The following is a 15,027-nucleotide window of genomic DNA, read 5'->3' as shown; positions in this document are numbered from 1 at the left end:
CTGGTCTCACAGCATCTACTACAAACAGATGCCTATGCTCTTTGTAATTTTTTGGGGTGGGGAAAAAGGATTGGGAATTCTCAGAGTAACGCACAGTAAATCAGAAACAATACTTCTTCACAGACCTAATTCTTTAATCCTTTTTGAAGTACGCATGCAAGTTTGCCTATTAATAAAAATCAATATACTATTGTACCACAGGCATGTACAATATTACAGCAATATATCTGAAAGCTGAATAGCTTTCCATAGAAAAGCTATTTCCATTCTTATTTTCAGCTACTTTAGATAAGGCCATAGCATATAGCAATAAAAAAAATAGTTTGAACTAGAACCACCTGGATGCCTACCTGTGCAACCTGCTGTAGGGAGCCTGCTTTGGCAGGAGGTTGAACTAGTTGATCTCTAGAGGTCCCTTCCAACCCCTACAATTCTGTGATTCTGTGATTTGTTTTATTCAAAGGTGAATTGTTAGATGCAAGCCAGTAGGAGCTCTGCAACTAAACTGTAATAAAATGTAAGTAGGACTGGCACTAGGAAATAAGCTCACCAATTTCTGTGCTGTCAGTTCTGATTGTTCTGATCTAAACACAGGATTGATTCCTTTTGCTTGGGAGATTCCCAGCTATAGGAATTGATTCAGCACAAACTCTCCTGAGCTTTATTCTCTGGGCAATTATTTGCAACAGCCCTTTTTGGTTACATCGTTGTTTAGTCAATGATGTGATGTGAGTAGCAGAATACAACATAAAGGCTGGATTTAAGGTGTGATTACCTATCCAAATGTCTTCCATTTGCAAGCCAGTTCCATGGATAGCCACCATTTCTGAATTACCTCAGGTGGACGATTGGACTGGATGATCTTAGAGGATTTTTCCAAACTTGGTGATGATTCTATGATTAATTTTGTCTCCATTAGCTCTTCTGCTGCTGCTTCCAGAACTCTTCAGCAGGGTTAACAACAGTTTAGGGATCAACAAGAACAGCTGTTTGAGTTTCTGTCATTGCTTAAATGGTCCATAGCAAGTAGGAGTAACAAATGTTAATTTCAGATTAATGCCTAAAACTTCTAATTTTCTGTTTTGATAAAGTAGACAAACTAAACTGTGAGTTATTCACTCATTTCTAGTTCCTGGTAACTGAGCAACAGTGTAATTTACTGAAGACAGCCACCATACAGAGAAGAACAGTATCTGGAAAAGAGCATGTAACAGGTTTTTTCTAACTCCCACACATATAAAAGGGACATTCATTACCAAAAGACTGTAAGAGTGATGTTAACATTAGTAAGCAAATACAAAATGCAGAAATTAAAAAGCAGTCATTAAAAGTGGAAAGTGGCTGTCCAGGTTTCAAAAATAGCCAAAGAAAACCTGTAAATGAGAAAGAGAGGCAGACAACCTTAAATGTCAGGTTACAGAGCACTTAAGAAGTTAAAGCACCCACGACAGAATTCCTTTCATGTACCTTCAGACACCTGTAGTATAAACACCTATAAAGGAGCATGGCTGTGTTTATACTCAAAAAGGAGAAACAGGCACAAATCGTGTGAGCTATTTTAGATTCCCACATAAGAAGCACATATTAGAGCACCCTCCATACATCTCAGGTTTAGTTAGAAAAATCCCACTCCACAGTACATACGAGCAGCAAACGCTTGAGACAAGATTGATTCCCTGTTCCTCTGTTGCCAGCGTATTACATCACAGAGCAGGTTCATCTTCTTGCAAGACAAGACATTTACACAGGCAGTTTCCAGAAGGGATTGGAGTATTGACATACCATATCCTCTGGATTCTTTGTAGACCTCAGCTCTGGTGTCTTCCTACTCTCATTAAATTATTATTTTTATGTGGACTTAAATGCCAATATAAGTACATACAATTATCATGTAACTAGCCAGGATAGAGTTTGTCTTGTGTTTCTTTACTGAGAATACTTGATATTTTCCTTAGCAACATAACATTTGTTATGCACCATAATTAAGGGTTTTTTGTTTTGTTTTTTTTTTTTGAGATCAAGGTTATAGAACTTAGTCTGTGATAAAAATAGTTTTGAATCCACTTCAACTGAATGGTACTAACTGCAGAGTACTTCGGGCCAGGTTCTTGATATTTCAGTCATTAATATTTCTGCTGTAAGAGATATCCCATGATTTCAGATTTCATTCTTGTCTGTGTGCAAAAGCACCACTTCTGCTTCAGGGAACATGCGACAGAAGTAATATCTTTGTTTTGTTAACATTATACCCGAACAAAAGCTGGAGAGTCTCATCACTAATTCTGGCAAAATGCAGTGTGGCCCAGGAAAAAAATGTAATGGTCCTGGGGCATCATGAGCACAGTTTCATTTCTACAATACAATAAAAAATACCTCCTTTCCTTACAATAATAGATGCTCCCCAACACAGCAGAAATTGGGATCTGAGATTGATGCTTTTTTGAAATCTTTAAATTTTCTTATGTTCCATAGCTTGATTCAGTCTTGGTACATCCCTTACATGCCTTAGAAAGTAACTGATTCTGAATAACAGGTCTAACCTTCTAACACCTCAGATCTGAACTGCATATGATATACCCACAGCTTTTCAGGAACTGGAACAACCTGTGACTGCATTTTCAGAAGCACTGAGAATGTGTGCCACTGCTGAGAGCTAGTGCCCCTTCCGACTCCAGGGGAAGTTCACTAAGGTATTCAAGTTCAAAGATTAAGCTGTGAATATGAGCTGCTGTCAGTAAACAGACAGATTACTGGAATAATTATTTTTTGGCACAATTCTACCTCTACAAAATTTTTCAACTATAAAAGTTTTCAATTCAGGGGGTGAAATTACTGCAGTGATACAAAATGCCACAGTGAAAATGACAACAGAATGTTATTTCATTCCAGTCAAATGCTACAGTGGAAACATCAGTAAGAACTCCATGGAGGTTGGAGTTGCACTGAACACATTGCCATGGTGAAGACATAGCAGAACTCTTCTTACTTCTTACACAATGGGACTGTCCATACAGAGCAGAATGAAAGGAACGTAAGGGAAAAAAAAAAGTACACTATCATATCATTAAAAATAGAAATATTCAGGAGCTGCATCCCACTTTTTATAACTGCATTTTGTCACTTGCAAATATCTTATTGACAGACTAGCTGCTGTATTCGCTGTGAGAAGATTATATCCTGGATAAATATCCTTTCTGTATTCATCCCAAGTGGCACAGATGACCAAAGAGAGGCAACAGTGGAGCTTTAGCCACTTCAGTACAAAATCCGCTGTTGTGGACTAAACTGACAAAGGCAGCTTCCAGTTAGGGCAGTGCACTTGGCACCGAGGCAGTTAGGAATTAACTCATTTTCTCTGGCAATATGGAAGATGTACGTGACAACTTCCTAGCACCGAAAACTTTGGCTGTGCTTCTCCATCAGCATCCTAACCACCAAAAGTAACTGAATGACCAGTAATCCAAAGGCATTTGGGCACCTAGAGGTACACCTGAAGACAGTCATGATCACTTGCCTAATTCCCACTGAAAACAGAAACAAAGGCTCTGATTCTATATCCTTGGGAATCTGCAATCAGGTAGTTAATTTTGTTACATGATTAAAAAAAAACAAAACAACAACAACAAAAACAGTCTTTTAAAAGCTGTATAATTTTTCTCTGAACCATACTCCGGGGCCACTAGAATTAAATGTGCACAGGCAGCCCTTGTTTCAGCATTTCCTAGCTTTTTAATACTAGTCTTTACCTTAAGAATACCATCTGAATCAATTTCCATGCATAAAACAATGAATTCACATATGCTAACAAAATATATTACATTAATAATGAGAGAATTTTCATTCATATTCACAGTTTACTGAAAAATGAACACAATTTCTATGTTGTAATCCTGCATGCTCACACTCTCTATCAATTTAAATCATTTTCTTTCTTATGCCTCACTTAGCTTTTATTCCTTCAAACATGTTTTCTATTTTGATCATCGGATTCTTCTACAAGAAACCTCTTCAGTGTTGTCTGTTTTCTAATAAGTCTGTTTTCTTATATTTCAGTGATCTGATGTCTCATTTACTCCAGCTTTCCCTGTAACTTTTGTTACCTTATTTAGCCCTTGAAAACACCCACGGGGAATATTACCTCAGCATCTTATCACAACTGCAAAGCTGAGGCTATGATTCTGATGTACAGTATGCTGTCTTCATGAAGGCGTCATGCACATACTAGGTTAATATTTACCACTGTGCTAATGTAACAATGACCAAGCTGCCTCTGCTCCTCTCTGGGGCACCTTCTATCGATACGGATAGGAATTAATGACAGTCTCTCTTCGCTGCCTGATGTCAGAGCTGAGAAAGGTGTGAAGGGTATATAAGAGCTGTATTACTTGTCAGCAAGGAAAGGGGAAAAGGGATACTCCAGAGCTAGGTGCAAGCGTGGAACTGTGGCATGCACCCTTCTCGCTAACGCAGGCGTGCTTCTCCAATTAGCTCCCTGACCATTACAAGGTAAACATTTTCCCTTTTTTTCTTATTTAAGATGCAATGCAACAGACGTTCTTTTAGGAAAATACAGTGTTTCTCATGATTAATCAATAGCATTTTCTTTCCGGAAAAGGCTAGAATGACTTCAAGGTAAATTACACCTGGGACCAGAATTTGAGATGAGGACATGCCAAGAAATGCAAACCAGAGATATGGGAAAGGATTGACACTACTAGATGGAAAATGAACGCTTACTCTTCAGAGATTTCTGTCTGAAACTGCCTGTCACTAAACTTGTGGGATCATTTTTTCACTCTAGCCTATGAAAAAGACCAGCTGCTGTTGATTTAGGACAGAATGGTCATCAGTCACAGGATATGATGAAGAGTATTTGGCACTGCTCTCAGTTCTCAATCATTTTTCTTTTCAGAAAGTTTGGAAGCAAAGATGTGCAACCTAAAGCTGTCAGTTTTCTTCATTGTACTTTCTGTCACACTGAGCTGTTTGGAAGCTACATCTATTGAGAAGTGAGTAATAAATCATCATATTTATTTCTTTATAGGTGTAACTTTCCAATTATTGCATGAATTGCTTTTACTTTCATGCCTAAAATAATATGAACAGAAATAGAGATATTCAGTATCATGGAGTATTTTATTGTTTAAAGATTATTATCTGTGACTGACGATCTATCTGATGGGACTTTCAAGAGGCAAGAATGGATACTGCCCGTAATGTCACAGAACACACTCTCAGGACTTAGTGAGGAAATGCCGGAACAGCCAGCAGCAAAGACAAAAAGGTATTGATTTCTCATGTTTCTTCTTATTCTATCACAAGTAAAATGAAATAAAATATAGTAAAATTTAAGCCAGTGATATTCTGTTGAGATTCTTCATGCCTGTTGTCATTTCTCAGGCAGTTTAAAATACTCTTCTTCTTGTAAACAGAGCCACTCTGTAAGCAAGATAGAAAGTAAAATCCAGAGACAAAAGTTGCACATCATTTGTCACTTCACAGTTACAGCCCTTTCACAAATGAAATACCTTGGAAATACTACGTTACTTTGAACAGTAAGGTCCCTCGTAAGAGTGGTTTTTAAATCAAATGTCAAATTTCCAAGCCTGAAGGAAAAATAAAAAGAAAACATATCCTGCTTAATAACATCAGTGCTTTGACAGAACAGGGATCTTTTAAAATGTAACTACTTCCTGTAATTAAATAATATTTCGCTATTGTTACATGTCAGTTTAATCATGGGAAGAACCAAGAGAAGAAACTGGCACTGATAGAGTTTAAGTAGTCTGAAATACATACATTCATACATTTCTAGAGCCCTAAATCCAATTTCAGGTAATGTTTTGACTATAGAATAGCATTTCAAAAAGTACTTGCAATTTCTGCTAAATGATAAAAAGCACTGAATGCACAATCTTGTCTTGAGTGACACTCTTTCAGTGACAGTTCTGATATAGATAGACTCAGTAGATATATGCAGTTACAGGTTTCTTTCTCAATTTAAATAAATATTGTTACATAACAATATGGTTACCTATCAAAATAATTTAATAATGGAGACTACCTGCATTTATGCAGTTCTTGCTTTTAAAAGATCAACAATACATGTATTGTAGTAATCAAACACAAGGCATCATTTTATGAGTGTGGTATATCTTATCTGCTTTTTTGAGACTTTGTTATACAATCTGTTACTGGGTGGAGTGTCTCAAAACAAACATTCAATTAAAGGCTATAGATCAGAAAGCTAAAAAGCTGATAGACATAATGGTTTCAGCCAGCCTTGAAATTGGTTAGAAATCTGGCAACTTCCTGTAAGAAATGGAGTTTTAAATTTGGAGTGGCTGATGGAGTCTGATTTCATACCGTTAAAGAAAATGAGAACTCTGCCTCCACTAACAAATGAGGATTTCCATTATAAACATTTGCAGTTTGAACCCCGAGTGTCAAGGGCTAGATTAAACTCTTTTTAAATAAAAGAAACAACAAGAAAAAATAAAGAGGATCTATATCCTATGCAAACATTTAATTTAAATCTAGTTACATATTTAAAATAATTGATTGCTTAAAAATTGCTGCCAATTTGCTGATCAAAACCAGTACACTACAGACATTTATCTTGTAATTGCTATTCCATTGCATTCTTAGATTAGCACAACTAACTCTAAAAGAATAGATGACATTTGAGATAATGGATTTAGTCAGTCAATAGAAAAAGGTATTCATTGGTAATTGCTCAGAGTTTGAAACTAAAATTGGAACTCTTCACAGTGAATTTCTACTGAAAACTGAAGTCTACTCTGTGCCACATTAATGTGAAGAAAACAAAGAAAATTAACAATAATTCTATAAGCAATCAGCAATCAAGTATTTACGTCTGTAGTGAAAGCAGAGTAGATTCAGAAAATGTTGTAAAGCCCATGGTCTTTCAAGCCAATCAGTTTTTTGTGTTTAAAGCAAAATTCCAATGCTATAAAATTCCTACACAGTGTTTATAAATGGTTGGTTCAGACCATTCAATATTTTTAGATACGGACTCTTCCATGGGCTCTCCTTAAAGTCCTATCCAGCAAATGATTACCTCATACACAACTGCAAGTTCAAGTTGATGCTTTAACAAAGATGCAACCTCTTTTTGTTATTGAAGAAATCCCTGTTTAGACAGAACTAAATCTTCAGTGATACAGAAGCCAGCAGCAGTTGGCAACACCTACCACCTCTCACAATACATGGCACAGCTGGGTAGCCTTTTGGCTCAGACCAGTTAATGTGGACTAGAAGATCACTGTTTGGTGACAGTAGGCTATGGTTTGGAGTAATAAGAGAACTAAATAAATGGTAGCAGTTGCCATTATATTAGTAATCCTCATGATATCATCAAGAGCTCTAAATAAACTTAGAAGTTTAGCTTAAAGGTAAAACACTTAGTCATTGTTTTCACTTACTGTCTTAACTATACTATCATTACAGGTTTTTCTAGGTGTGATAAGCTGCTATTCTGAATATCAATAAAAATGACATATGACTGTTTAAGGTCCTAGCATTTAAATAACCCCCATCATTAAAACTGATAATAGCATACAGTGTTAAAAAAAAAAAACAGGCAGAAAGTAGGTGGAAGGAAGGTTGTAATGTTCCTGTATTTCTGCATGCATTAACAGAACTCTCACGTTAGCACAGCTCAAAAGCCTTTTAGAAGCAGCACACCTGACTGCTCATCATTTGACTTCATCTTGGTTCTTTTTCTTTTACATTAGTAGTCACCACCTGGAGAAACGGAAGTGCAATACTGCTACATGTGTGACACAACGTTTGGCTGACTTCTTAGTTCGTTCCAGCAGCAACATCGGAGCAATTTATTCACCTACTAATGTGGGGTCCAATACCTATGGAAAGAGGGACACAGCCGGGCTTTTAAGCAGAAAAACCCAGAACAGTACAAAGCTTTAGGGTGTTTTAATGACTATCAATACAGTTTTCATTAGGAGCTCAGTTTCTGATGTATCAATAACCTTTTGGTCATTTATTACTTGTACAGTCTTAACGGTGCCTTGTTTTCTTTGTGTATGTGTATGTCATATATGCATGTATAACACCATGCATAGGCTAATGTTTCAAATCCTTTAGGAACTCCAGAAATCTGCTTGTCAAATTCCTTTGTAAAAAGCAAAAAACAAAACCCAATAATAAATGGCAAAATAATTCCACCTTTTTTATTATTTTATTATTATTATTATTATTATTAAAAGGCTAAAAACGGGAACACGATGCATATGTCTTTATAGTCACAGTTTGGTAAAAAGAAATCATTCATCTTAAAAGCAGCAAAAAGAATGCTATAAGAAGTTATGTTCTATTTTAAGTAAAACAGGAGAAAATTCTGTTTTGGAAATGGCTACAGTGCCTTGCTTTGCCCAACTGAAAGAACAACTAGATGAGATACTATGGTCGCACAGTCTTTATTACTAGACCAGTTAACTGCCTGGTCTCCTTCCACCACTATGAACCTGACACTAGCAGAAGTAGCCTTGCAGCACAGATTTTAATACACAGTGAGGATGGGATTTTAATAATTTATTATTCTTACTATTAGATAGCATCAGCAAAAGGTAATGAACATGAGCATATCTTCATTTCAAATATGAATGAAATAAAATGATCAAACAAGTTGGCAGAAATACCTTTCTTTGGATATTCCTTTCCTTCAAAGGAAGAGAAAAAAAAAAGGCAGTTCAGTTATCAAAACATATAATAGACAAAAAGTGTATTTGCCTTCTGACATACTTACATTTCTACCAACATCCAAGAAAACTAGTTTAGAGATGGGCCGATCTTAATAGCAGTTTGACAGTGTCATTTTCTCCTACCTCAGTCCAGTAACAGTGCATTAATAAACAATTTTTCCTTTAAACTGCTAAGTGAACATTCATAGAGATAACATCAGTGGTTGTTTCATCCAGTATTTTCTCAGTGGAGATTTCACTGTTATCTGGAAAATATAACCGTTCAACTATAAAAAACATTCAGTAGAAGCTCAGTGCCGGAGAAGTGAGTTAAATCTTAAGTGCCATTAATTCATTTTTCTCTGTTATAAAGAATGCTTCCAAATACAAAAATTAAATAAATAAATAAAAATTGCAGAGTCTGACGTTAAATGGTATCTTTTCTTCATTCCACAAGTCACACATGGGAGTAAAAATTACTACACAATTTTTCTGCTGTAAAACTGTTACCGATTACTCTGTTGAGAAAAGTTTCTATCCTCAACAATGTTATAATGAATATTTATTCTAAAAGTTACTGACAAAACATTCAGATGGTATTAAACTTGTCCTATATTTCTGCCAGCTTGAAATGTTTTCCATTCAAGCTGTTTTTGAGGTATGCTAGGCAGTGGGTTTAAATTGTTTTTCAGTTAGAATATTCACTTTTCAGTAAGCAAACAAGAAAATGACAGGACAGCTCTCAAGTGTCACCATGACATTGTTTGTTCAGAGGAGTAACCAGGAATCCTTACTGCAAATGGGTGCTGATTTCTAGGCTAATCCCAGCCTGAAATATGTATAATGCATTATGCATCAACTTTTGCTCTTCAAGCTGCCATATGACAAAAAAAAAAAAATAGACTATCTGTGTTTATTTGCAGGGGAATTGTACACATTACTTTCTGCTCAACACTCTTCCAAACCTGAAAGGTTCAAATACTAAAATCTATTTATCATGTTTGCCCCCCTTTGATAAAATATTTAAAAATGTTATTCATCTCCCAAACCAGTGGAACCAATAGGCATGGATAGGAGATGTTATGAATAGCTCAGAGGGGAACCAACTCATATAACTTCCACTAATCTGTTGTCAGCACTCTCCTACTACTTGGTGGAGAAAGAGAGCTACTTCCAATTTATCCCAGCACAGACACCTATTTTAGGATGAGATGAATCATGTTCTTGAAGTGCCTGTTTCTTCACTGACAATAGAAACTGTCTAGACAATTAACTAAAATGGGTACTTTAAGATAACTAAAGTTAGATGGCAAGAATCCAACTTTCAGTTGGTATGAAGAGTTCAAGTTAAAAAAAAAAAAAAAAAGTTTGGTATGGTGAAACACCAAAAACCTTCAGCCTCCAAAACAGAGTGATCACATTTCAAATTCTGAACTAAAGTAATAAATGCATCCATGTGGAGCATCTTGAGGAACTTCCAGCAGAGTTGCATCCTCATACTTACCTTTGAGAATGCAACTCTGCTACCTTTCCTGCTCCTGCATAGTTATCACCAGCTGCACCTAGACCAGTAAAAGTAAAAGGATCTAGTCATGGTAAGCCTGGATAAAATAATTAGCACAATACTTACAGATTGAGTCAGTACATAAAGTGGATTTAAAAAGAAAAAAATGCATGTAATCATAAAGAACCCCAAACATCATAACTTTCCTCTGGGAGGCTAAATATTTGCTGAGAATCAAGTCTTCTGTAACTTTTGCTCTTTTTCAGTTCATCTGGATATTTCACAGCTTTCCAAGAAGAGGGAAAAAAAAATCATAAAAGATGAAAATCAAGAACATAAATTATGTGACAAATGAAGTTATTTTCCCATTTAAAATATAAGAATTAGATATTGGCTCCCACTGAGTTCTCCTTAAAAGAAACAGAATAGGAAGATAGTATTTATTCTCATTAAACTAGAAGGGTGAAAATAAAAATTAACAAACAAGAAAAAGCAATGTTAAGAAAAAAAGATTATATGAGTATCAGGAAAGTATTAAATTATGAATTGTCAACTAGAGGCTAATATTTCTAAGGAAATATATCGTAAAAGATAGGTTCATAGTTTTTAATGAGGAATTGAGTTGTGGTAAGAACTCGATTTGCCTTTAAAAATCTTGGGCTAAAATTAAGAAAGCACGTGATATTGGTGCAACATAAAATTCTCTTCTACCGAATAATAACTTTTGAATGATTAGCTTAAATTTACATTAAGAAAATATCAATACTTTTTACACAGTCTCCTTGGAGATAGCTTCAAACACTGCTTTGACAATGCTTCCATTCACTTCCAATGGGTTAGTGAGATAAGCAAGCCCTTTGGATTTTACTGAGTGGTTTCCTAGAACTATTTAAAGGTTCATGCATTGACAGTATGAGTAAAATTTCCGGTAATGCACTATTGAATAACTTCAGTAGCTGTCATCTTCATTTACTAGATTTGTGCTGGGTTTAATTCAAGCAGCTCACATACAAACATAGCTTGATAGTTATGGTAGAATCCTTCTGTTTAGAGTAACAAGATAAATAACTTGTGCTGTCTAGTTTCATTATTATATAGAGAAGGACTGCTCTATATAACTTTTGCAGTGCAACTAGCAAGAAGCTGTAGTTACATATGACGCATCTCCTTGCTGTATACAGAATATAAAAATAATGGTTGAAGTAACTTGAAACCGAATTTTCCTGAGGGAAATGACAACTTGTTTCAACCATCTTACAGTTACCTCTATTTTTCCAGACTTGATAACAAAAAAAAAAAAAAAACTACAGAAAAATAAAATACATTTATTTTTGAGGTCTCTATATGCTTCAATAAGCAGACTCAAACTCAGACCCGAAACCCACAGTTTAAACTAAGCTTCAGTTTAAGAACAAAGTCCCTCAAGATCTGGATTCTGAGAAGTACATGAATTGATTTCCAGCTTCAACTGCAATGAAAATCAGATATTCCTAATTAGGTCAATTAAATAAGTGCTTCTCTAGCTACAAACTGCCATTGAATAAGATTGTTAAAAATAATTCTCAAACTAGGATTTCACATTATGTATACCACCAAAAGTTGAACTTCGTGACATCAGAAGGTGGCCAAAGAATGAGACAATGGTGATAAGACAATAGTTAAAATTGTTCTTCATTATACCACAAATTTTCACCTTGAACGCTAAAAAATTTGAACTGAAAGAACACATTTGCATGTATTTAATTCCTAACAATAGGCTTGATCTGAATAACAATTATGCCATAAGGTAACCGTTTATAAAAGCATTTCTAGGAAATAAAAAATTCATTTAATCATTCAAATTAAAGATCTTGGACCTATCTATACTTTAATAACATTTTAACCTCTTTATTAAAATATTCTGCTTGATCTAGCATTAGAAATAGTGAAACCATTCATTACCATCTAATTTACAATATTTTTGATTACTGATTTCTTTTTTACACCAGTGCAGAACAACTGGTGACACCAAGGTCGATTGATAGAATCTGGCTACATTTGTTCCGTCCCAAGTTTTAATTAAGGTATCATCTACATTCTGCATTGTATTTCTGTCACTGTCATTGATGTTTTCAAAAGGAATTAATATACTGGGATGTATTAAAATAATTGGAGTAAAGTAGAAGCAGCTACCCTAAAGCATCTGTAAGTATAGATTTTTATTTATTTGAATCGAAATAGCTGGAATAATTTTGGAATTAAATGTTGCTTAATATATTTAAAACCAGCAGAAGCTCCTTTATTTACACTGCCAACAGAAACAGATCATGATACTCGGAATCAGTTCTCATTCAATAAGCAGCCCCTGTGGAAGAGGTCAAGGTGAGGCTTCCCTTCACTCAGGGAATTCTGTAAGAATTTAGATAGTCTGACTTTTGAGTGGTCTTGTGTAGATGATGATCCTTATGGGTGCCTTTTCCAACTCAGGATATTCTATGATTCTATGCGTATTGAGAAAAGACTTTCTAAAAACATTCTTCAGTTCTCAAATACGTGCTGTTAACTCACTTTTCTGTAGGAAGTCCTTTCCAAAATCAAAAAGCAGATGTTAGTACTACTTATCCTACTAATTTTTTTGCAATCATTCCAGCAGGGATTTGTGCACATTTCTCCAACTAACGTGCAGCTCACAAACAGACCAGATATGTTTGGAAAAGACCTAATCAAACTACCATTTAATGAACTCAGAGAGTATAGACAATAAACTTAACGTGGTCCCTCTATTCCTGGAAAGGAAGAAGTTTGTGTTTTTCTCATTAGTCATTCAGCGTTTTCCCTGTTCAAATTCAGGCAAATGAAGCACAGAACTGACGGCATTAATACAAGCTTGTAACTACGTACACACTGAGTGATGTAATGTAAAGCCACTAGACCATGATATTTGGAATTAAATGACTGAAGAAATCTGTTTCATCCTAATATTGTTCCTCCTCATTCCGCACCTTAGCGATATAACTTCTGTGAATCATCACTCCAAGCAGTAAATTAATTTAGAAACAACTCTTTCCACATTATCGACATTGAACAATTGGTATTGAAGATACAGATGACTCTACAGATGATTACAGTCACCATCACCCTTAGAATCACTTTCAGCTGGGTCAGCCTTAGTGTCTGAAAGGAAGCTAACACAACTAGCCATTGTCCAACTTAACAGTAATAGGTGAGACAGTGGTCTTCTGCAACACCTTGCTGTAATACTTGCTCCATAACATCAACAGAGAAATCATTCTTTCTCTAGAAGTGCATGCTTAGTCTCAGTCAAGCAGATACAAAAATAATTTTATTCCACTTTTCCTGTTCTTTATGGAATACATGGGAATGAAAGAAAGATCAGTAAATAACTAACTATGGCTTTAGAAGCAGTACAGCACAGTCAGCAAAACCAGTCAGAGGAAGAGATATTTAGATTTATTTTTTTTTGAGGTTTTAAGCCAACAGCGCTTCAAACATACAATAACTTATCAGGCAGAAAACTGATTTGAATGTATGGCCCAAGTGGCTGTATAGAATCACTGCAGATTCATCAAATGACCATACAAGGCAACAGGAGAAAGAAGCAGAAATTTACAACATTAAGGTAAAAGTAAAATGGTGAATACATTATTGTTGCTTAAAACCATAACTCTTGCCCAAAATTCGCAGAGATTTTCAGAGACTTGTATCAAAGCCATCAACTTCAATTTATCTGTATTCTTCTTCAAAAATATCACATCCCACCATTCTGGTAACTAGTTTTATAAAACATCAGTGTATTATGGGCACATCTCATTTCTGATATGATTTTTCAGAAAGCTATCATTCCTGTTAAAATCACTTTCAGGTCTGGCAACAGAAAATTTGACTGCAATAAGAAATAATAATAAACTAGGAAATATCTAGAGTCAATTTCAGACAATTTCAAAAGAGAATAATAAGAATGCCTGAATTTGAGATTTCACATCATTTCATTTACTATAAAAGCAAAGTGGAAACTCTGTGGGAGTTCTGGAGCAAGGAGCCTTGGCATACAGATCATTTCATTACTGCTCTGTGCACATATGCAAATATAGCACAGAGAAGAATTCTGCAACTTCAAGTAAATAGGAATTTCCTCTGAAGTTTCCAGCCATGGGATAAAACACTGAAGTTCCCAGTTCCTGCTAAGTTTCAGCATTTCATTTGAGGGCTGGAACATCTCCCCTACAGAAACCAGCTAAGAGAGCTGGGGCTCTTCAATCTGGAGAAGAGAAAGCCCAGGAAGGATCTGATAGCAGACTTTCAGTACCTGAAGAAAAGCTGAGGAAGGACTTCTTATAAAGGCAGGTAGTGACAGGAGAAGGGGAAATGGCTTTAAACTGAAAGAGCACATATTTATATGAGATATTAGGAAGAAATTCTTTACTGTGAGGGCAGTGAGACGTTGGAACAGATTGCCCAGTAAGGTTGGGTTGTGGATGACCCCTCCCTGGATGGGGATGGATGGGACTGCGGGCATCATGGTCTGGTGGGAGATGCCTCTGCCTATAGCAGGGGGGTTGGAACTAGATGATCTTAAAGGTCCCTTTCCACCCCAACCATTCTATGATTCTGTGATTTATAATAGTCTTGCCAGAATTAATATGAATTTGTATCTTTCTGATCATTTTTTCTTGTTCAAATTCTTTACGACATATATCAAAAAAGATACAGATAGCTTGAAGTCATCATGCATTATTACGTGGTTTGGGAAATGGGGAAGAATGATTTGGAAAGCTTACATTGTGTCTGTTGGTTTTGCAT

The 15,027-nt window shown here is 35.7% G+C and overlaps 1 protein-coding gene across 1 annotated transcript; it reads left to right on the top strand.

The window, feature by feature from the left end:
- The first annotated feature begins 1,189 nt into the window (after positions 1 to 1,189).
- IAPP (islet amyloid polypeptide) lies at positions 1,190 to 8,179 on the top strand. The gene is made up of 4 exons (XM_065741114.1): positions 1,190 to 1,214; positions 4,913 to 5,009; positions 5,150 to 5,284; positions 7,758 to 8,179. Exons 2-4 carry the CDS (start codon positions 4,930 to 4,932, stop codon positions 7,948 to 7,950), a joined length of 408 nt encoding a protein of 135 aa, XP_065597186.1. The 5' UTR covers positions 1,190 to 1,214; positions 4,913 to 4,929; the 3' UTR covers positions 7,951 to 8,179.
- Positions 8,180 to 15,027: the final 6,848 nt, after the last annotated feature.

Source organism: Cyrtonyx montezumae, unplaced genomic scaffold (genome assembly GCF_038088225.1).
Source record: "Cyrtonyx montezumae isolate F1298 unplaced genomic scaffold, pur_monq_1.0 scaffold_3, whole genome shotgun sequence".
Taxonomy (NCBI): Eukaryota; Metazoa; Chordata; class Aves; order Galliformes; family Odontophoridae; genus Cyrtonyx; species Cyrtonyx montezumae.
This window is presented reverse-complemented; position numbering and strand designations above follow the sequence as displayed.